Source organism: Haliotis cracherodii, unplaced genomic scaffold (assembly GCF_022045235.1).
Source record: "Haliotis cracherodii isolate W230 unplaced genomic scaffold, xgHalCrac1.p SCAF_2, whole genome shotgun sequence".
Taxonomy (NCBI): domain Eukaryota; kingdom Metazoa; phylum Mollusca; class Gastropoda; order Lepetellida; family Haliotidae; genus Haliotis; species Haliotis cracherodii.
The window spans coordinates 29,839,181-29,864,115 of NW_027266275.1; the positions used below are offsets into that span (position 1 = coordinate 29,839,181).

The 24,935-nt window shown below is 39.2% G+C and overlaps 1 protein-coding gene across 4 annotated transcripts in view; it reads left to right on the forward strand.

Moving 5' to 3' along the window:
- The window catches only part of LOC139467964 (serine/arginine repetitive matrix protein 2-like), a 43,184-nt gene that overhangs the window by 12,082 nt on the left and 6,167 nt on the right, over positions 1 to 24,935 (forward strand). For all 4 annotated transcript variants that reach the window (XM_071249576.1, XM_071249578.1, XM_071249575.1 and 1 more), the window contains exons 2-14: positions 554 to 762; positions 11,767 to 11,859; positions 15,072 to 15,206; positions 18,118 to 18,231; positions 19,649 to 19,728; positions 20,028 to 20,133; positions 20,255 to 20,312; positions 20,514 to 20,608; positions 20,716 to 20,865; positions 20,995 to 21,148; positions 21,969 to 23,792; positions 24,114 to 24,239; positions 24,573 to 24,735. In XM_071249576.1, the coding sequence (XP_071105677.1) occupies positions 601 to 762; positions 11,767 to 11,859; positions 15,072 to 15,206; positions 18,118 to 18,231; positions 19,649 to 19,728; positions 20,028 to 20,133; positions 20,255 to 20,312; positions 20,514 to 20,608; positions 20,716 to 20,865; positions 20,995 to 21,148; positions 21,969 to 23,792; positions 24,114 to 24,239; positions 24,573 to 24,735 (3,260 nt within the window). In that variant the 5' untranslated portion in view covers positions 554 to 600. The remainder of the gene's footprint in view (positions 1 to 553; positions 763 to 11,766; positions 11,860 to 15,071; positions 15,207 to 18,117; positions 18,232 to 19,648; positions 19,729 to 20,027; positions 20,134 to 20,254; positions 20,313 to 20,513; positions 20,609 to 20,715; positions 20,866 to 20,994; positions 21,149 to 21,968; positions 23,793 to 24,113; positions 24,240 to 24,572; positions 24,736 to 24,935) is intronic.

Consider the following 24,935-nt stretch of genomic DNA (forward strand, 5'->3'; position numbering starts at 1 on the left):
CTGCTGAGTAGTATAGAGATGTAAAGGAAAGATAAGAGTTAGAAGAAATAATGTAGCTGGTCATATGCAGGTGACAACAGCACATGCTGAGCTCAGGTTCTGTGGCTATCAGAGTTCCCCTTGCTTTGCCCCATGCTTGAGATATCAGTTATGGGACTGTTAGCGATACCTGCACATGGTTACTTGGATATTATCACACAATCTCTCACCTGGCCTGGCGTCTTGTTGTCGTGCTAGTACAACCGTCTTCCTCGGATAGTATTGCATGGTGCCAACGCCATGAATAAATGAGCTATTGATTTATTGAGATTATTTTTGAGCATTTGGTTTGATAAAGTGTGATAGAAATAGAATGAGGTAGTTAAAGCAGGATAGAACATTTACTTTTGAAATAGGCTGGTCACTTAAAGGTATTGATTTTCTTCATATTTGTTTTGTTATAACCACACTAATTAATAAAAGATGTTTGTACATTTTCTATTGGTTTGATACTTTTTTCTTCTTTCCATGTTTTCAAGTTATGTTTTAAAATCTTGTTTTTCTCCTCTTTCAGATTGATATGGATTTGACGTAAGCACGCATCTTCTAATTCTATCCAAAATGACAACCATTGCTGATGACTTGGAGAGTTATCTCCCCGCCAACTGCCCGAACCCCTACTATGACACATGGGACAGACACAACAGCATTGCATTCTCCAAGACCAAGGGTTTGCGCAATGCACCTGGAGAAAACAACTGCTTTCTCAACAGTGCTGTGCAGGTGAGCTTCAGTATAATTTTCTTTGTTAACAATCGTTAGACAGCCAATGTCTCTTTCTGAAACCTAGCTTTAATGCATGTTGTATTTTTCAGTATTACTTTTAGTTTTCCTCAACTGATTCATATCATTATCCATTTTCAGTTCTATTAAAAATGGGATTTATGCTTACGAAGATATCTTGATATCTATAATATGATTACCTTAATGATGTTATCATTTGCATTTTATTTGTTAATTAGTCAATGCACGAACTTTATCTCTGCTGAATGGAACCATTTTTCGCCTCAGAAGTATGGTCTTGTAATGCTCCAAGCTGCTTGTATATGCAGTATCTCTCCTAGAGATTTGTTGGAACAGTCAGACAAACTCGTGGCGGTGCAGTGGTGGTTGAGAACGTGGATGCCGCCGTGACCTAGCTTTTGTGAGGGCCAAAGTTAATATTTATCCAAGGGCTGACTCTGAGCATCAGGATTTACACATTGACACAGTGGAGACCTGGATCAAGTCCGCAGACATCACACACTTTTTCATAGCGACTTATTCTTTGTCCGAACCTCTGTGTTGCCAGAGCAGGTTATCACAGTTCTGTCATCACAGGGCTGCCTCTTCTGCGCCATCGCTACTTGGGTTATGTTAAGTTGGGATTTACATGTTTTATGAAAATTGTTCGCATCTGGAAATGTGTAATTCTGTTTGAATAAGAGGTTCTTCCGTTCATTGGATAATATTTTTTATGTATGCCAATATAGAAATGTATTCCATTCCCGATTATCATTTGTATGTGTGTTTTCTATTTCCATACTCATGATTATGAAACATGGGACGACAGAGTTATGAAATGGTTTATGAAGTTGGTGTTAAGCAGTAATTCCTTAAATATCCTCAAATACTCGACATATACCGTTTCCTATTCTGCGTCTTATCACCACCACAGCGTGGCTTTGTTTATCTGGGGCTGCATGATAAAGTTGGCACATACACACCTTAAGTCAAGCAGGCACTCATCTTGGCTCCATTGTTGTTCTGTGGTCAGAGACAATAGGTAATTAAATCCTTTGTTTAGAAGAGGAATTGGCCCTGGGCTCTTTCCAAATCCTGACTGTGATAGTGGAAGTCTTCTGCAAGATAAGGCTCGCAATTACTGGCATGCCCTGTCGGAGGTAGCTGATACAAACTGGCCTAAGCCTATATATACTACTCAACTTTTGATAGGGACAGAGTAGGCAAAGGTTTATGTATAACAACTTCTTTATTATACTGTAATAGTGAAGTGTCAGTACAGGTCCTTCACCATTGTCAAGCAAGTCCATTATATAATAATGAACAGTTGGTGTATCATGTAATAATAGCTATATCCATATCAAATTTTGAGTGGATTATATTATTTGGTTGAATAATTTTTAGTGAAATAACACCTGTGCTGATTTGCCGTTAAAAATCAACTTTGTACTTGTAGACAGTTGATACGGATTATTTTTATGAATTAAAAGATTGAAAAAAAAGTTCTTTAAAAAGTTCCAAAGTTTTTGGTGTAAAATGGGAATCCTTTGTAAAAATGTAATATTAATTGTAGACAATTAATTTTATCACACAATCATTGTAACCCTGGCCTCTGCTCTTTATTAGAAATGCCATGAGATAACAGTGATAACACCCTACTAGCCATATGACCCCATGTTATCTCCCTACAGAACCTAGGAGACCCAACTGTCTGTACACATTTCTAGTGGTAATTCTAGCCTTTATGTAAGATACCTGCTCTGGTTGTAATGCTAATTCTCTCCTCAATGTGCTGCCACACTCTATAAAGCATTCACCTACATTGTCCCTGGCTCAGTGAGTCACCCACAAGTTGTGCTCCCCACTCCCCCAGGTCACTTTATGACCATCAGCTAAACCTTCAGAATCCATTTGTCACGGATTTGTAGCCCTATAAAGTAGAAATTGTACCTCCCTGAAGCATGTTGACAACATACCTACACTTCACCTACCTCCTGGAAAGATATTAACACCCAAATGGTCAGTCTTAAACATGTTAAATGGACATAATGGCCGTCCATTGGGCTGTATGTTCTATGAACATGGACCTACAGAGGGCTTGTATTTGGGTGACACCTCGATAAGGTATCACTCGAACGATACTGGAGAAACCTTACAACAATATGTCACTGTTTTTCCTTATACTTTCTTAAGATTTCTGTAATGCTAGCTATGGTTTCATGGTAGACTGAAGTTAGAATGTTTTTTTAATGTGTTTACGAATGTATGACTTGCTTTTAGCAAATTATCAGTCCCACTTCTTATTCAAGTAAATAACATATAGTTGTGCTGAGGTAGTCTGAGTGATGCAGCATGTGCTTACTTAAGATTGGTTGGTTGGTTGTTTAACGCCGCACTCAACAATATTCCAGTTATATGACGGCGGTCTGTAAATAATTGAGTCTGGACCAGACAATCCAGTGATTGACTTCAGCGAGCCAGACCACCAGATCCCGTTAGTCGCCTTTTACGACAAGCATAGTCACCTTTTACAGCAAGCATGGGTTGCTGAATATCTATTCTACCCCGGAAGCACAGGGTCGCTTACTTAAGAGGAACATAGAGGGTTATGTACACACTCAACATCATCTTTAGGATGAAAGGACACAGAAGGTTACCTGGTTTAATGAAGGTTGTTGCCATGACAACTGCAAAGTAAAACCATTATTCCAGTAAACCAGAAAACACAAATGAGATAAGCAGATACTGAATAAGGGCGCATCTAAAATCTTTTCCAGATCCTCTTAATCAGATTTATTCAGATAAGAATCTTTTTGCTCAGATGATATACTATGGTGAGTGTAATTTACATTGATAGGAAATAAACGATTACAGCCTGAGTATGGTTTTAGAAGATAACAGTTGCCATAAGCCGATTCATGTTAGAGAAGCAGTGTTTAGTATATCCAGTTATGACTGACATATGAATAAGATACGACAACACCAGTCAGGAGCTCTGGCATCAGCATATTTTATTCATGTAAGTGTCTGTTGGCTTTAATATCAGGGCATTGGACCCGTGAATTATTCACACTAAACACCAAGGCAATAGCTCCCCTGTGATCTCCTCATTGTGCTTCTGTTTCTTAATGGCTCATCTACAGATTGGTGTTTCTACTAACAGATCACCTTACATGTACATGGGTCAGGTCTTCCGAACTTTCACTTTTTATGTTAAATCTTTTTGCTTTCATTTAGTTGACATAATACAGGGATTGACATGGCTACTAGTCCATTAGTCCGAGACTACAAAAAAAACACCCTATGGGACTAGTTTTCTCCCAAATTCCAGGTACCGGTATTTCACATTAACCACACGTCCGAACTGAGCTGTAGACTAGTTTGATGTGGCCAATGGTGTCAGCGAAATAATTATAACAGCAATGATCATAAGCATGATAAGGGACTTAGTAGATTATTAGACATGCACTTAAAAAAAGAAATATGAAATATGTAAAGTTGATTACATTTTCTAAAAAGAAAGAGTAAGAACTAAAATCAGAAAAAGAGTAGTTTGCAAAGACTGCATGTCAATAGATGACGAACAATACCTGATTTTAGCTGTATTTCCTTCTTAGGGAACCTTATTTTTAATCAATTTTAACATGAAGAAAAACAATATTATTAGGCATTTTAAAGTTTTTCTCATTCAACAGTTTGGGACAAAAAAGAAATTAAGGTGAATAAGAAAAATCTTCATGTACTGGTATAATGTATTCTCTGAGTTCGAGGCATTCTGTCTGATTGCAAAAATGGCCCGAGTCTTGAGTTCAGACATGGACATACGCAAGTTTGTAAGCTTCAAACAGTAGTGTGAGTTTGAGTTTTAATGTTTGCCTTGTGAGCTGTTTTGTTTCCCTTATCCTGTTGCACATGAAGTAGTCACATGTGACCTTCAGCTGTAAGTAAACAAGGGCAACCATTAGGTATGGCGGCAACCTTTGGATCTTGTGGCAACTGTGGATGATTATGTCAGGTCAACACAAACCAGGACAAAACGTATGCATGCATTGATGATTGTACTGCAAGCTGTTACAGTGATGTAGTATGACGTACATACACCGTATACACCAACTGGGACACGAAGCATGCACCAAGCAGATGGCGTGCATGCTATTGTCCTCAAAACTGTTTGTAGTTCAGGACGTGTTTTTGCAGCCTGTTATTAACTAAAGCCAGAAGCAAAAAGTTTGGAGGTTGTAATAATAGGTGATTACAATGATTCCGGGGATTAAACAATTTAGCATTGATGTTTGGCAACATTGCACCATCACATGGAAACATGGCCAGGGTAGTGGTTATTGTGGCAGTATTTTAACTCTAATAATATAGTCGATACCTTCATGAAAAGAAGACATGGTATTTTGTTGTGTAATTATGTGAAGGCATGTATAAAGAATTCCAAGTCATTGTGAGCAATTGTTGAGCAATTATAGCCATTGTATGGTTCAAGAGATGGGCTTGGTTTTTAAAGTAGTGGGTGGTAACATGCTTCTTGCTGCAGTAATTTAATGATTCTTATTATTTCATTAGGGTCGTCTTTCGTCATCCATGTGTGAAATATTTGCAAACTAGTGTAAACGTGTCGGTAAAGTCAATTTGCTAAGAAATGTTTGTATCAGAAAATTAATCATGACGGCTGAATTACACTCCTGTAAGCTGGTAAGAGAAACTTTTATTTTAACAACTTGTGTGGTCCCCCGCCTTGATATTGCTGGGATATTGTTATAAGAAGCACATAACCATGCTATCCCATATATTTCATTTTAACATTATGAAGTTCAGTTCGGTTGATATCACCATCCATAGGTGTTTACATTGTGAAATTTATTCCTGTCATGACTGCTGCAATGTGTGAGATGACCCTTCAATGGCGGCTGGACTAGCCATCACTTCAGGCATTTACATCAACATGACCTGCACCAGGACGTCTCCTGGTCATTTCACTCTGTCATAATCTGCCAACATGGTTGTTGACTTTGGCTTGTCTACAGCCCATGAGCCATGTTTACTGGGGAATCAGCCGTCCATCTGTCAGCCGTATCACATGTTGCTGGACACAGGTGGCAGATACGCTATGTTGCGTCTGCTCCTCCTCTGCGTCTGCTCCTCTCGTGGATCATTGTTTGCTTCAACTTTCAAGTATTGAGATGGGCCAGCATAACTGTGGTGTCAATGTCATGTCAAATTTCTGTTGATTTATCAGCTGAATTCAGTATTTTCATTTTCATTTTGGTTGACAAATAGTTGGAGGTTCCTTTGTTGGATATGATTGCTTATGTCCACAGTTGTCATCTTGAATGGGGTGTCATGGTGTTTATGTTGTCAGAAAACATACATGAACGAGTCAGCATTCATATTTGTCTCAATTTGTTTGTTGTCTGAATAATGTGGTTTCTTTCTCTGCTGGATGGTTGCTGTCCTTATTTTGGGTTGCCATGGTTACAACATGGTGTCAGGTTGAATTAAAGTTGGTCTAACTTATGACAGTATTCAATTAGTTGTCATTTCAGTTTCAGTGTAGGTGTACATGGTTCTCTTCACGTTGTTACTGTTAGGTTTAAGCCATCCATCTTTCGTGTCAAGTTGGAGTGTTGCTGATGGGGGCTCTACTCATGTTACCTGACCTCACAGTGGTCACTGTACGTCAGGTGTGTCTCAGGTGTGTCGTTGTTCCACATCGATGGACACGTTGGCGTGTCATGATTCAGGTTTCGGGCATTGTTATGTCTGGCGAAGTACCTGTCTCGTGTGCAAGGGTCGTCAGACTAGCATCAACGCTAAACACCATCACTGCCACAATGGACACATCTGCTCCTTACGCTGAGGCACTGATTTACCTGTGCAAGCCCTGGCTTGATTAATGAACAAGTATTGACGCTGACCTGGTCAGTCAAGCTTGTCAGGTACAGCGCAAGCAGATGGTCACACGACTGACCATTGTCCGAAATATCAATTGTTATGGTTTGGGCCCAGGATTTAACGTGTATTGCTTCTTTAGAAGTCAATTTTCTGGAGGATCAATATGCCATGTTATGCATGTGCAATCAGAAATTCAAAGCTACTTATCCAAATTTTGAGTTTGTTGCTGTGGTGTAGTGTGTTGAAACCAGAGCTCCCAATAATACAAGGCTTATCAGCACCTCTTTACTGCCTCAATTATCTGACTGACCCTTCCATGGTAAGCCTGGGCTTTGTCATGTTGCTCTAAGGCAAGCAATCATGGCAGTCATAGACCCAGCTATGACATTTTGACATGACGGTCATGCTCCAGTGCAACAATTTAATAGCAAAGCTTTAAGCTGTCAAGACCTACAAATTGTCTTGTTGTAGTTAAGTCATTCAGGGTATGATGATGAATATTGCAGTTTTATCATTTTCTTTTTTTAGTTTGAAAGGAATACTAACTATGTGTTAAATATCGGTCCAGGTGAAAAAGAAAATGTGAAATAAAATTGTTTTGAATTTACTGTTAGTTATGGAACAAAATTACCAACCAGACCAACCCATAAATTTTATTGCAATTATTAAATCAGGTTATACCTGAAAACACGGTAAACACATGTAATTTTTCCATATTTCAACAAGTTTAAAAATGGAAATTAGAAAATAATTCTCTTCCATGTCTTGCCAATTATCACAGCTGAAACACAGCTGGGGGGGGGGGGGGGGGGGGGGGGGGGGGGAATTAATGTAACCAAATGTCGAAAAATAACATCAGGATTAATTTGATACACTCCATTTTAAGCTATATAAAGCAATAAATTTCTTCAAACTTTTGACATTTGATTACCTGTCAAAACACTTTCAATGATAAGTAAACACGAAAGGTACAAGTCCAGCCAATTTTATTATTACAGGGCACGTTTCTTAGGCTGGATAATAATCTGAACAAGAAAACCAATCACATGTCATTTGAAATTCCTGTATTTACCCTCCCCTTTCTCACAAAATGAGAAGAGGTTTTACTGGGCAGGTATTATTCTTTTGAAAAGGCCTATCCCCACGCCCACTGTGGCCACAGCATAAAGGCCAGGACTGACCAAGCACCTGCTAATTACAATAGCCCCAGGCCATTGGTGTATGGTTACGGTTATCTCCCCCTGGTCCATTGTCCAGCTGGGGTTGCAAGATGGAGGTCACTTGCAAGGAAATCCAGCTATTGTCCTGCACACGTGTCTTTGTTGTCACCTGTTACACTTAATTTCTCTGAATATTGTTACCTTCCTGTGATTGATTAAAAACACTCTTTGGTCTGAACCTGAGATAGTCATGCCTTGGTCACCTTTGAAGAACAGCATGTAGTTTTTAACAGTGTATGAAGTCTGATAAAGACTTTAATTGAATCAAATTCTCAATTCTTTCTATTATTAACATAGTCTGTAGGGATATTCATTGCTGATTGCAAGGTGATTTTTACAATATTGAGTTAGGTGGTAAGGAAATTAATGATGCAGTTTGAAAGATTAATTGTGCAGACAGGCGACAGTTTAATCTGCTTGACAGTGCTTGAGAGGAGTAAATAATGCATGGTTCACAGTTTGGTACGGTTTGAAGCATACAGATCAATTTCCACACTATTGTGAATTGAAATTTGCTGTTATTACTAACATTATATAGTCTTCTGGAGGTTGTTATTTGTTTAATAAAACTTTACATTGTTAGTCAGGGAGTTGTTAGTTTCAGATATTCTGGACCACTGTAAATAATGGACACCTCTCACATGTTCCACATGAGTGTACAGCTAGTGTTGCATCTTGGGTAGAGCCACTGATCTGAGTCCCACTGCTGAATCCCTCAACCGTGACACTGACGCAGTCGGCCATTTTGTCTTTGCTCCAGGGATAAACGACCTTTGTTAAATACCTCCACAGTGGCTGGACTGGTTGTTCCACTTCATTCACTTGCAGACGCCTTCAAACACGCCATTGTTCTTGCTTCAAAGTGCCGGCAAGATTTAAAAAATAAAATTGCAAGCTTCTGCTTTCCATCTGTCAGTAATTTGAGGAGTCTATGATGAAATAAAAAGACAGCGTCAATATTGGCGTTTTTGACCCTCAGCATCTGCAGTTTAAGTGGCCAAAAAAGTTCAATAAAATAGTGCAAAAAGCTTGAAACTACACTGAAGTTTACAAAAGACTGCTTAGCTGAGTGTCATTGTGGCCTCCTTAGATTTATGATTCTCATTACATCTTCAATACTGTCGTGAATGTTGGTTGGCATTATGAAAGACTGTTGTGTTCCAAGTAGAGTTATGCCCTACACCACTTGTTGGAGGCATTACACAACTGAGCAAGTGTTTGAATCGAGCAGTAAAAAAATTGATTTAGGTGTTTGCACACACTGACATTAAAGATTTCGTTTGAATACCTTTTGGTGCTATCTAACGATTGTGTTTCCTATTAATCATTGATGGTTTGTGATGCAGAATGAATCATGATTCGAATTCTCTATATGCTTTCATTTTATACCTGTACCTTTATGAATTACCTGAACACGAACAATGCAGGTAATCCCAGGTTACAGATATGATAACACAGAGGGATGAATCTCAGTATTTAATTTGACACTAATTATGCACTTTGATGGACCTCCTGAGCAGATCTGTCTGTGGCTTGTGTGCAGGTAATTTAGCAATGTCTCGAGCAATATAATCAGGTAATAGTGTATCCCTTTGTCTGCTCTCAGGCAGTGCGAGGTGAACCCCAGTTGGGTCATTGATTGACGCTTGTTAGGAAATACAATAAGACGCATTGTCAGGTATTGTCAGTGCAGTGTGCACAGATCAATGACTATAAATAGCCGGCTTTGAAGAGCATCTTTGTTTGTCTGGTTGCCTTGCCAACTGGGCGCCATAAGGGGCTGACCGTAGGTGGGGATTTCCTATGATATTATTTCGTAAGTGAAGATGTATTAATCATTGGCCATTCTGGGGACAGTGAGTCAGCTGTTACTGTGTTGCCAGTTCTCTTATTAATTGTCTATTGAAAATGACGTTTTCGGGATTTCCTATAAATGCGTATAAAGACTCTCACTCAATCAGTCGATTTATTATGTAGAACTTAACTGTTTCCAAGGCAACAGGAAAATAGACAATGGAAAGTTCTAGAGAATTACAAAGAAACATATAGCAGTGCAGTTAATGTTTTACCTCTATGTTCTTTATTGCTGAAAGTATTATTGTTAATTGAAGCATATTTTCTTCAACATTGCAGATATATTTTCTAGGTTTGTTAATGGTATGGGTACAGGTATGATCGATTATTTTTGAACAAAACATGAAACTGCTAATTAGAATTGTAGATTAGGAGGGGGGAAGTTCTTTGTTGTTGTCATGATATTGATTTCCATATCGTGAAACAGCTGTTATAGGATAAATATTAAATATTAATGTTTATTGCTGAGTATAGAGGATGGTGACACGTGCTGCTTACGAACCTGTCTGTTTAGTCATCATCATCATCTTGTCCCATATGTTCTTTGCTTGGACTTTCTTGACAACTTTCAATGATTAATTGAACGCAAAATTCATGTTGTGGAAATTGTCGAAGTTGGTAGTTTCATTGAGGAAAATGTAATTTTTGTCAGTTTCTGTTGAATGATAGCAACTATAGTATTTGTCTTAGGATTAGTCACGAGGAACCAATTTTAAACCACAATTTCCAGAAATGTTTAGATATTTATAGCATTATCTCAGGCATGATACAATAGTTTGATGTTTGTATTTTCTAAAATTGATCATTTTACCTAAATAATTCTAAATTGTGATGTGTAGATGTACATGTTTTCATCAAGAATGATATAAAATCAAGATGATTTAAGTCAAATTTGCAACAGCTTTTGGCCAGATGAAATTTATCACCCTGTACTAAATAATACAGTGCCGGCAGAATTAGTGGAAAAAATTGTATACCTATTGAAAGTAGTGGTCAGGTTGATTGTATCAGGTATAAAGAACTTGTCATGAGTACTGCCATACCAGGAGTGTGTGTTCTGCTGCTAGGAGAAGCATAGAGGTGTCGCTGTAATGAAAAGAGTTGTGCTTTTAGAAGGAAGTTCATCCAGTGACTAGTCCCACACAACAATTGCAACATTGACAAATTACTGATTAGGACCTGACCGCACCCAAAGGCAACGAAGAAGTTGCCCTTTTATTGTGTGTTTCAAGTGTATGTGTCAGCTTGCTGCCCTCTTGATCGTGCTGCTAAGGTGCGGATTAAGCACAAGTCCTCACATCCGCTGGTTGTAAAAAAGTGATATAATGTAACCTCACAAACGGTTGAATAAAAATGCAAATCAGCAATATTTTGGCAGCCAAAGTTATGTGTATAATTATTGCAACTCGACTGGCTGTGTTGTGTGATTTTCTTGAAGCACATTAAAGTATATCATGTCTGTAATTAAAGAAAAAGGTTTTTGGTTAATGGCCTTGTTTGTTGTATTATGTGAAGACAGCACTTCTTTTATTACATTTCCTTACTATGATGAAAGTTGCTTTGATTGGCTAGTTATCTTAATACATCCTCTTCCTAATCCCAAATTTATCATTAAACACAGTTATTCACAGAACAAGGAAACCCATCAAGCTTGCGGGATTTCAATGGTTTTCTGTGAAACAAAACCATTAAATCCTCATTTGATATCACTGTTCAGTATTTTATTTCCCTGTTAATATCACCTAGGTACAAATTATGCCCAGTTTACCCCCAGGTTTAGAACTTCTATCTTGTGCAAATGTTAAGGAGTGTCTTTACGGTAACATTGTTTCACCTGTGGATCCACATTGACAATGTGTAATAAGTAGCATGCCAATAGTGTATTCATACCAGATGTACAGTGAATTTCATCATGCCTGAAATAAGTTGTTTTTGACTCTTGAGACTCTCTGCAGTGTTTGAATGTAGTGGAGTGTTTCTTGTGGACCCCTGGCCGACCATTGTTACCATGTCTGTGTTTCTGTTGCAGGTGTTCTGGCACTTGGATGTGTTTCGCCGTAGCTACCGATGCCTCACAGGCCACGTCTGCATGGGCAACTCCTGTATATTCTGTGCACTGAAGGTAAGCCTTTCCACTTTCCACTAACAACTCAACAAGGGTAGGCTGTATATACTGGTATAAACTTCCTCCAGAGAACAGCCTTTATTATCTACTGGGGGTGTTACAAGTAGGTTAAAAATAACATTTGTTAGTTAAATACAGTTCATATAGCAGTCAAAGTATACGCAATTCGTGAAAAAAAAACCCTGTTACCCAAAACCAGAAAATACAATTTCCAAGTTTGATGTCCACAGAAAGCGAAGTCTTTGGCGGCGGTCTGTAAATAATCAAGTCTGGACTAGACAATCCAGTAATTGATATCATTAGCATCAATCTACACCATTGGGATACAATGACATGCATCCACCAAGTCAGGAGTCTGACCACCCAATCCTGTTAGTCACCTCTTACGACAAGCATAGTCGCCTTTTACAACAAGCATGGGTTGTTGAAGACCTATATTAGCCCAGATCTTTACGGTTCAGGAGTGAAGTATCCTGAAGAACATACTTTGGTGGCCTGGAACCGGGTCATAAATTGGCTTTAAGAAAAAATAGAGCATAAGGACATGGTCTATGTGGGGATCTACTACAGACTGGACTAGTATTTATAGCATGTGATGAGCGGTGTTGCTATGTTGCACATGGAAAGCTTACCTTTGTCCAGGTCCCCTGATTATTGGGATTGCTAAGATAGCGTACAAAGAATCTAATCAGGTGTGATATATTTCACATTAACCTTTCTATTTTTAATGCCTCTGCAATTTTACAATCGAGTAGCTACATAGACAGGCATGTGTCTCTACCTACTAGTGCATGAACTGGGTCTGTCCTTGTTGTTTTCATGAGGATGGCAATGAGCATAAACGTCTCGTGGGGATACTGGTGACTGAACATCACAACACGGCCTGAAAGCTCTAATGGCGTCCCAATGAGATCGGATTGACCTGCTTATGATAGAGAAATAAAGGGCACAGCTCAAATTGTTATTGTTTGAGTATGGGGAATTACCTTGATAACTTGGTAATTGCATAGAAAGAAATTAGATATTCGTTCCTGTTCATTAAATGATTTGAAAGAGAATATGTTTCCTGAATTGATTATTCCGAAATGGTTCAGACACCTGTCAACTTTAAAGGTTTATCGTGTTGTTAACTGTGTAGGAACATAAAAACCAAATGTTATTTGTTGTTGCTTGATGAAAAGGCATTAATCATTTATTATTTATAATGCTAAAATTAAATGATTTATCATTGCTAGCACATATCTAACATTCAATCTTTCATTCAATCATTGTAGGCACCCTCATGTTCTTTTATTGATAAACTTACACTGTTAATACAGAAAAAGAATTATACAACAAGAAAAGAGCTAAATTAAATTAAGTTTTCCGATTTCGAAGATCTGTATCAGTATGATGACAAAGGGTATTTGAAAATTCAAAAAAGATTCTCTTTGTAACTATTGATTCATGTCAGGTAAACTATTTGGTTGCTTCTCAGATATTTGCATTATCTGATGACGAGGTGATGTTTCTATGTACACGTTCAGGCAACGGAACTGTGTCCCCTTCCAACGCTACTGTAGCTGTTCGTGTTCTCTTACCTGCAAGGCGGCTAGGTCGTTGATGCTATTATATGATATTTGATCTACACGTGTCTGGATTGGGCCCACTTGTCTCTTGGCAAGAGGACAGCAATCAATAAATAATAAGCTCCTCTACTGTTAGTGCAACTCGGCAATCAATATGACATCGTCATATGCTCTGGTGGTTTCCGTGTATTGATGTCGCCGTTTTCCTGACAAATAGTGAACAGGGGAAGCTGGTGCTGGTTGAACCACTAGTCTAATTTGTTTTCCAAACAGTTTAATCCTGGAAGGAACTCATCCATCTTTTTTTAACTGTCAAGTTAAACAAACCTTCGGCAAGGTGGAAATGGAGACCCATGTATTTGTGATGCCTTCGCTGATCAATGTTTAGACCTGTGATGGATGGAGTTGAACTCTCCAGCCAACACCTGTGGTTTACTAAGGGAGCAACAAGATTTAACGTGTTAAAGAAACTTTATAAAATTTACAAAAAAGAAACTTTGCTCTTTCCTTGCAATTGAGAGAAATTCACAATTACTGCCATTTATACCACTCAAAAGAAGTTAAACAACACCCAATAGTTTCAAATGACTATGGCAAGACAGATTTTGTGGTCATATGAAACAACTGGGTGTTCTTCAACTTCTTTTGAGTAGTATATGTTGTTTTCATCAGTCAGCGTGATCAGTAGGGGCCGTGGGGTAAACTACTGGATAGAACTAGGATAGTGTTGGAATATTGGTAAAAATAACCTTAACACATACTTTACTCACTCATTCACACATCAGTTCATAGGATCCATTTTTTGGTCATATTAATTTGGAAAAATCCGATTTCTATTTGGGAAAAGACACGTTATATTCTTTCGTCTACTTTTAATTTCTATAAATCTAATAAATATTTGTTCACACACTTCATTGTCCTTGTTCCTCAAACAGTAACTAACACCTCCATGTCGGTGTTCACACATAGTTATGAATAGTGAATGGTATTCTCCAATACTTCACATGGCGTGCATGCCAGCCATAGCTAGTATTTTGGCAGACTTGAATTATCTGTTACACAGCACACACAGTGTTTATTATTAATGAGTGACATTTAGGCTCCGGGGAGAAGAGATAACTTGTAGATTAGCATGATTAGATATGCCGATGTGTTGCTTGAATAGCTCGAATTAGTTCAATTGAGAGGTTTGGCTGGGAAACAAACAGGACAAATGTTCCAAAAAAGTCATTGTTTGGATGTTTATTACTTCTTTTTTTTTCAAATTCATAAGTTTTTTTTATGAACTAAGAATAATAATCTTGAGTTCTTGTTGTATATGGAAATGGTAAGTAATTCATGATTGATTCGATCATCCCAACTGATCAATCATCAAAATAATACTTTTTGCATGATTTTTCTTCTTTTTAAGCTAGATCACACTGAACAAAAACAAGCAAGTAATTGCTTCATATCTTTATGTGAAAATAGACACTGGTTGCAAGTTTTTCTCCAAGTAGTAAGCAGTAAGTTTTTGAATAAACCTTCTCAGGATAACATACTGTCTGAAACGGGGCAAAATGACCAAAACCCCACTACTGTATTTACTGTGGCGCTTCAATGTATAGATTGTGTGATATATTTTTCTCATAACATTTTCAGGTAATATTCACACAGCTACAGTACAGTGATCAGACATCCCTCCACCCAGATGCGCTCCGCAAGGCGTTGGCGGAAACATTCGCCAACCAGCAGCGCTTTCAGCTGGGTCACATGGACGATGCTGCAGAGTGCTTCGTAAGTAGAATTTGTCCAAATAATAGCCAGCTTGCTATGAATGACAGCCTAGACTGTGACATGACGGCTACACATGGTCATAATATGTGTACCCCGTTAACTGTCGGTGAGTCTTGAAGCGGTTTCACCTGACAATCTGACAAGGGACTAGGGTCAGGAAATTAGCCTACTTTCATCATCAGGTAGTCTTAAAGGTTACAAAGGCCCAGAAACCAGAACACCCCGAAATCCCATGCAAGCGCATGCTTTTTTGGCAAGTCTTGATTTCTAAAAATTATGAAATTCTCTTTGATCCTTTCTATGCTACTCAAAAGAAGTTAAAGAACACCTGACTCTTTCATATTCTATAGTTAGTCTGTCATGTGTAATCTTCTGAGTAGTATAGTATGTTTTAAGATACGTTTCAACAAATTCCTTATCTATATATTGTCATTTTCAGTCAGATGTATATTTCAGTAAATATATGGATGCATTACACATGTTGTTCATTTCATGCTTTACTTCTGAAAGCAACTTAGTAGTTTAGTTATTGAAAATACAAAGCACAATTCATTTCATAATTACTAGCTACATGGACTTTGGCTACTATGTAATCCTAGGAAACGGGGAGGCAAAACAGCCATGGTATAGAGATATCATGGTGAAGATGGCGAGGTAGAAGTACTGATTGTGTATATTTATATTTAATTTCCACTATTTAATGGATACTCATTATATCCTCTATGTGCAACTGAGTACAGTGTTTAAGTGATAAAAAAGTCAATGTTTCATCTTGTTGCGTGCTATGCTGCTGTATAATGAATGATGATGGGTAATGTAGTCTTATAACGAAGGGGCACCTGTTGAGATAATGATTAAGTTCCTTGGTACTAGGAAGTTAGATGCTCTGCATCAATATTGATTATGACCCAGGGGGCATTGTAGAACACTTGGTTGTTCCATCATGTATTTTTCAAATTATTTATTCAATTATACGTTCATTTTTGTGACAATTTGGAATAAGAAAACAAGAGAATCGTGATCATGCAAGATCCTGATAAAATTGATTAGAGTTTTACCTTGAATTAATCATTTGCTGTAGTGCATGTGTGAGGTAGCATACAATTTTAAATTTAAAATTGCTAGCCATTGCTAAAGGGACATAAAATAAAGAAAAACAAAGTTTCATTGTATTCGGATTGTGTCATTCAGATGTGCATATGTATTTGGTTACCATTCTTGGGTGTAGTTTTACTGTGCTCATTCCCAGCACAGAACACACATTGTATCCACCTCTGTGGGATCACTGCCATTGGCCAGATGTATATACAGTGAATGATTAAAGGATGGTTATTTTAAGTTTGACATGGATTATACAAGAAACAGTACCCGGGTACATGTAAAAAACACATTGGTAAAGCTCATGAAAGGCCACAGTAGGCAGGAGAGACGCAGAAGACTGTCAGAATAATGTGTCATGTACCTTAAAGCTCAGTACTATACGCTAGCCTAACAAGTGCACCTACACATGTGTCTATACACATGTCTCCAAACACTAACCATGTGTTATGTACTGACTTCAGTGTGTAGTGCAATGGCCCACTCATAGTCACACACATTGTGCACACTGGACCACACACAATCTCACATGACAAATGATGGTACTCCCTGTTTGACCCTTTATAAAAGATAGGCAAGTTCACTACATTCAGTGGCTTTTAAGTGCCACTCAGAGCGCACTGACACATTTGCATGACAATCCTAATGGAATGTAATCACAACAACATCAAAACATTTACACAGAAATACTCGGTAGAGAAATGTACCACTTTTCTGCCAGTGCAAGTTAACCTCAGCGTTTACACAAACACAGGTTCGCAGGCTGCACCATGTTTTTTACTCCACCGCGACACTTGTACTTCGAGTCATGTGACCTGGAACATTGAGGTGTATTTATCGTACACATTCCGCCAGTCAGGAGAGGCTGGTGGGGTAAATAAGGCCTTTGTCACGGTCAGTTTGTCCCTGTGAAAGCCAAACGTCACGACACTCAACCGCTACACCTCTCACCCAAACCATTTGCCCTTTACAGGCTTTGCCTGAGGTAAACGGATCAATATTAGGACAGGTATTTACTCTGCAATTTTTGTGCCATAACCACAACACACCAAAATCATATGCATTGTTGTTGAGAATTGAGGGAATATTTGATCAGACCTTAGGCTTCAATGAGGGGGATTCAGAGATACAATGTCACTGTTTGACTGTGGGATTTTTTGAAAATTTTGTATTACAAGATGGGAAAATAAGAACATTTCATCCTCAGCATCTGATGGCAAATAATGCTTCTACAAACTTTTCAAGATTAATTTTCTTTAGAACTCAGAAATTATGAAACAAAGAATTCATTGTGACTAAATAAAGTCACAAAGAATTCTTTGTTTCATAATTTCTGTAAAATAAATGAATAAAATAATATATGCAAAAAGAAGAAGAAAATTTATTGCACGAATCTCCCACTCAGGACAGGACACCTGTTACAATAGTTACTTGTTACTGTTACTTGTAACTTGTTACACTAGTCACCTGGTACATATAATAACAGATTATATTTTATGTATTTATGACAGTGTAACTATAGATATGTTTAGGTTCTTTCACTGAACTGATTAACTTCAACACTAAGGACATGCATGATTCTTGGACAATATATGTCACAGTTACTGGAACTTGGAGCTAGTATACTGTAACAGGCATTTGTGCTGGGTTGTCATAGTTGCTCATGCCCATGTTAACCTGTGTTTGTAACAGACAGTAATGACTGATAGCTTTTCCCCAGTTAACTCTCTGTGTGTGAAGGACAGTACTATCTAACATCATAGACTGATTGTTATTCATCAAGATAACCAATATGGCTTTGTATTTTCTGCAGGAGAACATCCTCCGCCGCATCCACCTCCACATTGCCAATGACCACAGCGAGGATGACTGCACAGCCCCCCACTGTCTACCGCACCAGAAGTTTGCCATGTCGGTCTGCGACCAGGTGAGTGGCGCCATCTACCAGACAGTAATGACACAGTTCAGGCAGCTGTGATGATGCCATGGCATCCACCCTGTTAATTTTTTCAAAATTCAGTCTTTGATGTGGTGTAGTATTTTTGATTTTTAACCAATAGGGTTCTAAACAAGGACCAATAACTATCATCCTTACTCCTGAAAAACCTTCATATACTTAGTCAGTGGTTGCTGATGATGTCGCTCATACAATAAACAGGTCCCCATCATTTGAGTCGTGTTGTCACTTTGTCATATTTCTTATATTGATCATCACATAGTAAGGAACGACCTGTGGAGAGATGGGTTAGAATAGGTCTTCAGCAACACATGCTGATGACTATGCATGTTGTAAGAGGTGACTTACGGGATGGGGTTGTCAGGCTCACTGACTTGGTTGATGTCATCGTATCCCAATTGCATAAATAGATGCTCATGATATCAATCACTGGATTGTCCAGACTCGATTATTTACAGACTGCCATCATATAGCTGGAATGTTGCTGAGTGCGGCCAAACAGTTTGGAAAACAACATTTTTATTCATTTTATATTTGATTTTTATTCTTATTTGAGTCAATTGGCCATGACTTATTAGCTTGTGTGTTGGGGAGGGAGGTGGACTGTGATCATTGTGATTATTGTCAGCATGGAACTGTCAAGGCTGTCAGGAGAGACTAATTTGTCATTTTTCAATATTTCTTGTCAAATGTCCCCGTGAGCCATCCCCATTGATCAACTTTGCCATCAATAAAGTTGACAGATGGAAAGGCCTGGGGCCATTTGGTACAACCCATAATGCCCATTGCTGCAGTAGTTTCTTCTGTGTAATTAATATCGATTTACCTAAATTGATTTCATATTACATACACAGATGTATCCATCAACAAAATAGCCCAACAACAGCTTGCCATAAAACACTCACAAAGTTGCATTGGCAGTGATTTGTCTTTGTGTTTTGCTTTGTATTTCTTTCACTTCTGTGAGCATACGATTGCATGATAAATATGATGTCAGTTTCATCATTGGAATGACCTTGATGTAGATTATTGATTCTATGTAATTTATTTTTGTAAAGGATGCTCGCTTTGGCCATGAGAGGGAACTTTATATTTTTTATTTGCTTTTTGGTGAGGAATTATTTACATGTAGGGATGGTTGGGTGGGTGAGGGGTTATTGCTCACTCTCTCTATGCAGTAGACTCACGTTTGATTCCCATTGAGGATTGGTTCATGAGGTCTGCTGGCCTAAAACATGAAAATTTCATGTCCTCAATGAAATAAGCTCACAATAGCTTTGCAGGAAAAAGGCTTAAAAACTAGCTTAAAGAACAATTGCTGATTGCCGAAGAGGTATTAATGTTAACTGATTCACTCTGTCTGACAATTTAATGTTGCCATTTACAGATTGTGTGCCCATGTGGAGCCAGTTCCAAGCCACACAACTTCCAGGAGATGGTGCATTATGTGACTGCTAATAATCTTGTGTAAGTACCATAGTTTTACCTTAGTACTTACTTCATACTGAACTGTGTTTACCTTTGTCATTGATACACTTCAGCTTGGTACTTCATTCACCATCATATTGAAAACACTGATGGAATTAAGATAAGCTTTGTAAGATCTTTAGAATGATGTGTTCTCAGTATGCTTTGATTTAATTTTGTAATTTAAATATTAATTTACATTAATTACTTAGGTATACAAATCAGTGTCATTGTGGGTGTGCCTTTTTGCAGGAATATCTCCACACACCTCACTATTCATGTTTATCTTTTGGATATAGGTCCCAGGCTCGCCTGATGCAGAAGAGCGGTGATGTACTCCACCCAGACAGGTTCGGTCTTCTACTGCGAAGCGCTGTTGCCATGGGCGATATTCGTGCATGCCCTGTAAGTATATATCATAGCAAACACATTATATTAATCATTTCTAACATAACACCAGGATAGTACAATTAACTTAGGAACTTTCCTCAGCGTTGTCTTGATGAGTTATTTTTCTGTGTTACAGGGTAACTGTGGGAAAAGTGTCCAGATTCGAAGAACGTTAAAGAGCTGCCCTGATGTTGGTGAGTCTGGCTGAAGCATCTTCCTTTGCTACAATCCTAAACTTGCTCACATTATTTCTGAGTTCATATTAAAGCCATTGGCCACTTGCAGTCTTAGCCTGTCAAGAAAAGAGTGATTATTGTATGTATCCTCTTTATAAGGTGTTATATTATGTTTTTGAAGAGTTTCATATCAATGAAACTATGTTTATACAATTTCAGTGAGTGTTGGACTAGTTTGGGACTCTGATCATCCAAGCATCGAAATGACAACTGAGGTAGCCAGAAACATTGGAACAACGATCATGTTGCAGGATGTAAGTGGATTCTGATATTCAAACTTCCAGTGTCATAATATCAACTAATTCCAGTTGTAATGTTTTGATTGAAGTTATTGTGACATGACGCTTTTTTGTGTGTGCAGGTGTTCCATTCCGTGCTGTTGGACATGAAGTCCCTTCCCAAGCTGCATCTGGTCGGTGTAGTGTGTTACTACGGCAAGCATTATTCCACCTTCGTGTTCCACAGCAAGCTCAAAGTGTGGATCTACTTTGACGATGCAACAGTCAAGGAGGTATGGTATAAATCCGATATCACCATCATGATTATTCAGTGAACGTATGTTCACTAGGTAATAAAACATGCTCTGTTTGTAATATCTGATACAGTGATACAATAAACATGATTGTTTTCTGTCTGCCAGATTGGTCCCAACTGGAGCCATGTTGTGGACAAGTGCATGCGAGGGCGCTACCAGCCCTTGTTGCTGCTGTATGCCAACCCTGCTGCCACTCCTGTACCCGTGGAGACGGCAATGAAAAAAAGGACCATGGCCGAGGGATACTCCTGTCCTGCATGTAAGTACCTATTTGATAGACACCCTGTAGAATTCCTGTCACAATACATAAGCAGTGCCTCTTAGATGGTTGGGGGCGGTCGGGTAGCCTAGCGGTTAAAGCGTTAGTTCATCACGCCGAAGACCCGGGTTCGCTTCCAAACAAGGGCACAATGTGTGAAGCCAATTTCTGGTGTCCCCCGCCGTGATATTGCTGGAATATTGCTAAAAGTGGCATAAAACCATACTCACTCACTCACTCTTAGATGGTTGGTGGTTGGTGGTCATCTGTCTGATTTTATGTGTCCATTAATCTAGTAACCCCATGGGGATTCCGAGTTAGAATAGGATTCCAGCAACCTAAGACCAGTGACTTGGGTTGATAGCATGTCCTCATACCTCAATGTCCCTCGCCGTGATATTGCTTGAATATTGCTAAAAGCGGTGTTAAACCAAACTCACTCACTCACTCATACCTCAATGGCATGGATTGTTGCTTGCAATATTGATCACAGGATTGCCTGGTCTAGTCTCAATTATTTACAGGCTGCTATCATGTAGTTGGAATATGAGTGTGGCGTAAAACAATGTAGAAACAAATTAACCTGATATCATGGATCACTGCTTATGGCTTTCTCAAATATTTATTGTCTTATAATTTGGCCTGACTTTGGTGGCTTTAACATGAAACAGCATTGACATTCTTACTGATGAGACCAGATCATTTGTCTGTACATGTGTCATGAGCAGAGACAAATTACTTTCCTAGTGATGATAATAGGAAATGTCATGTTTTAGATTTTGATTATTCATGTATAACGTTTTCTCTTTATTTTCAACAGCCTCATACGAGGATAGTGACAGCGGTTTGGACAGGACACATGAAAGCATTAAGAGCATGCCTACTAGAAGGTCAAGGACACCCAATCCCGACCAACATGCGAACACTGATACAGGCAGAAGGGCTGTGACTCCCGGACCGGAGAACTGGCAAAATGATGCACCTCGACCATCTGCCAAGCAGATTCAAGCTGAACATAAACGCCAGCCAAGTTTCTTGTATGCCATGTCGGGAAAGCCTATAACCAACAATGCTCAGCCGATGGTCAATGGCAGCTACCATCCAGAGAGGGATATTCTGTATGGCGGGCAGTCATCGGGAGACCTCCACACTCTTCAGGAGGATGGTAATGATAACTACACTCTGTCAACAAAGGACCCATACAGACGACCATCTCTCAACTTCGATCCAAACAACTTGCCTGTCACACAGGCCATGGTAAGAGGGAATGAAGCCCATAGGAAGGAGAGTTTCAAGAAGGGAAAGGAGAAAGTCCGCAGTGATGTCGTCAGGTATCAAGTCTCCCCAACAAGTCAGCCTAATTCTGTGGAATATCCCATGGCTTATCAAAACACCATGTCAAATGGAGAGGACTCAGTCAGCATTAACTCGGACATCGTCAGCCCGAACCAGTACCGAGTTGTGCGTCCAAAACCGTCTGCTCATAACTATGAGAATATTGACAACATGTCTCACAGCCCAGTCCAGTCTGGTCTTGCAACACTGCCCAGAAAGAAGAAGCTAGTGACCGCAGAACAATATCGATCAGAATCGGAAATCAATGTCCTTAACAGACAGAACTCAATGGGTAACCTCCACATCAAAGACCAGGTTAACAAGCCACTGAACAAAAAGGCAGTGCCTATACCTGTGTCGATGCCAGTCATACCTAACATGGCCAACGTCAGGCAGGAGGGTCCACACGGAGGAGATTGTGTAGATGGTGGTCCGGCTAGTCGAAGAGCAGCCCCTCTACCACCAGGGCAACCTCAACGACCAGCTCCTCCAGTGCCCAACCATGACAAGCAAGGTTCATCCAGCAAGACACCAGATGGCAAGAAAACCAAAACCAAGAAGTCTGCCAAAAGTGGCGAAAAGAGAAAGAACAAGAAGAACAAAGATGGAGATTTTGTGGACGATCCAATCATGTATATTGAGCGGAGTATGGTTGAGAACATCCTGAAGCACCAAGGGGTCCAGAGACAGGGGTCTTCTGTCAGTAATGCAAGTTACACCAGTGGCAGCAGCATTGAGTCGGACAGTATGATGGGTAGACTTCTAGCAAGCCGGAATGGTGAGGGGAAGAAGGCCTTGAGTGTGGAGATTCCATTTGACAATGTGTCCATAGGATCATACAAAGATTCTGGGTATGGCAGCAGTGATCGGAACAGCTCCAGCTCAACTGGAAGTGAAACTGTTAATCCTTACTCCGTGTACTTCCTTTCTAGAGGTATGATAGTTCCCAATACCATCAATAACCATCACCCAATGTATGATCGCTCTCACAGCTTGAAGTCCAGTTCCAGTCCTGATAGTCTTCAAGATAACCCGATGTCAGATGTCCACAAGCAGGGTCCTCAACCTGTGAATGGACAAATCGGACATGATCAACATTATCAGAAGCACCATGATCAACTGCATGGCCGGCAAGTTCTGCATCCCATCAAGGAGAGGAGTTTTGAGGACACACTCAGGTCATCACCTGCTCCTTTCCAGGAAGCTCCCAAAACTGTGGTTGAGGTGCGACGTCCTGGACAGCCACAGTCGTCCCCCAGCCCAGCTCCATCCCCGCCTGAACCAATAACCGTCACTGTGCAGAGGGAAGGTGAGCATCAATGATATCAATAAAATCCAATAATAATAATAGTATTAATAACCACATTTCCTTTATTGATGTGGCTGCCATAATAAAGCCAGTGACCATATCGAATGTATAATTCTTACAGCTTCTGTTTCTGGCACACATATTTGGATCTGATAATAAAATGAAATGAGAAAATGGTTACTGCTATGGTTTTCAAACTTATATGTTTCTATTACACTTCCAAATGTGTATCAGAGACTTGTATAAATGTTCATGTTTGCCCTACTCTGTATTCTGTTTGACCTGACCTGTATGCTTACCCTATGGTCCTGTGTGTTTCAGCTGCTGCTGGCAATGATGGGTTCCTGATGCTATGCCGCAAGTCAGATGATCTGATGGACCAGTGCATTCTGTCTGAGACTGATGGGAAGCTAGAGGAAGCTCAGCGCTTCTGTGAAGGCGCTACCGGTGAGCAGCATAATCTGCATACAGATGATTTTCATGCTTGATATATATTTTTAATAATGTTAATTTGAAGGAACAGCTGGTCGATAAATGATGTTATTTTTAGTTCTGTTTGTCACGACAATCGATATTCATATTGACAGTAGCTAGAGGTGACAATATATTACATGTCGTTGTCAATGAACTTCTTTTTTTGTCTAGTAGACCTTTTTATGAATAATGAATTCATTCTTCTATGTTAATATTTTTATCAGTGGTTTGAAGTGACTAAAATAGTAATAAAAGCTCATAGAATCTTGGTGAAAGTTTGTATAATACATGTCTACTTTTTTAAAGGTTGTCTGCGTGAAGCTATGAATCAGAAAAATATCACCCACCAGTCGCTAGTCTATGCACAAAGGAAGCATAACGCATGCCTCCTGAAGGCAAGAAGTCTCACACTCCGCATGAACACACGGGCCATGCAGGACAGGTCCACTGACTCACAATACAACAGCAGGTATGTGGGAGTTGTTGCCCTTGCTTCAGACTTTTCAAACACTCAAGAATGTATAGGGTATTTCAGTAAATGTTCTTATAGCATTAATTATCCAGTGTCCACTCTTTGTTAATGGTAATTTGGATAGTCTAGTGGTTTATGTGTTGGCCAAAGACCCTGGTTTGATTCCCCACACCGGTAAAATGTGTCAAGCTCAACTT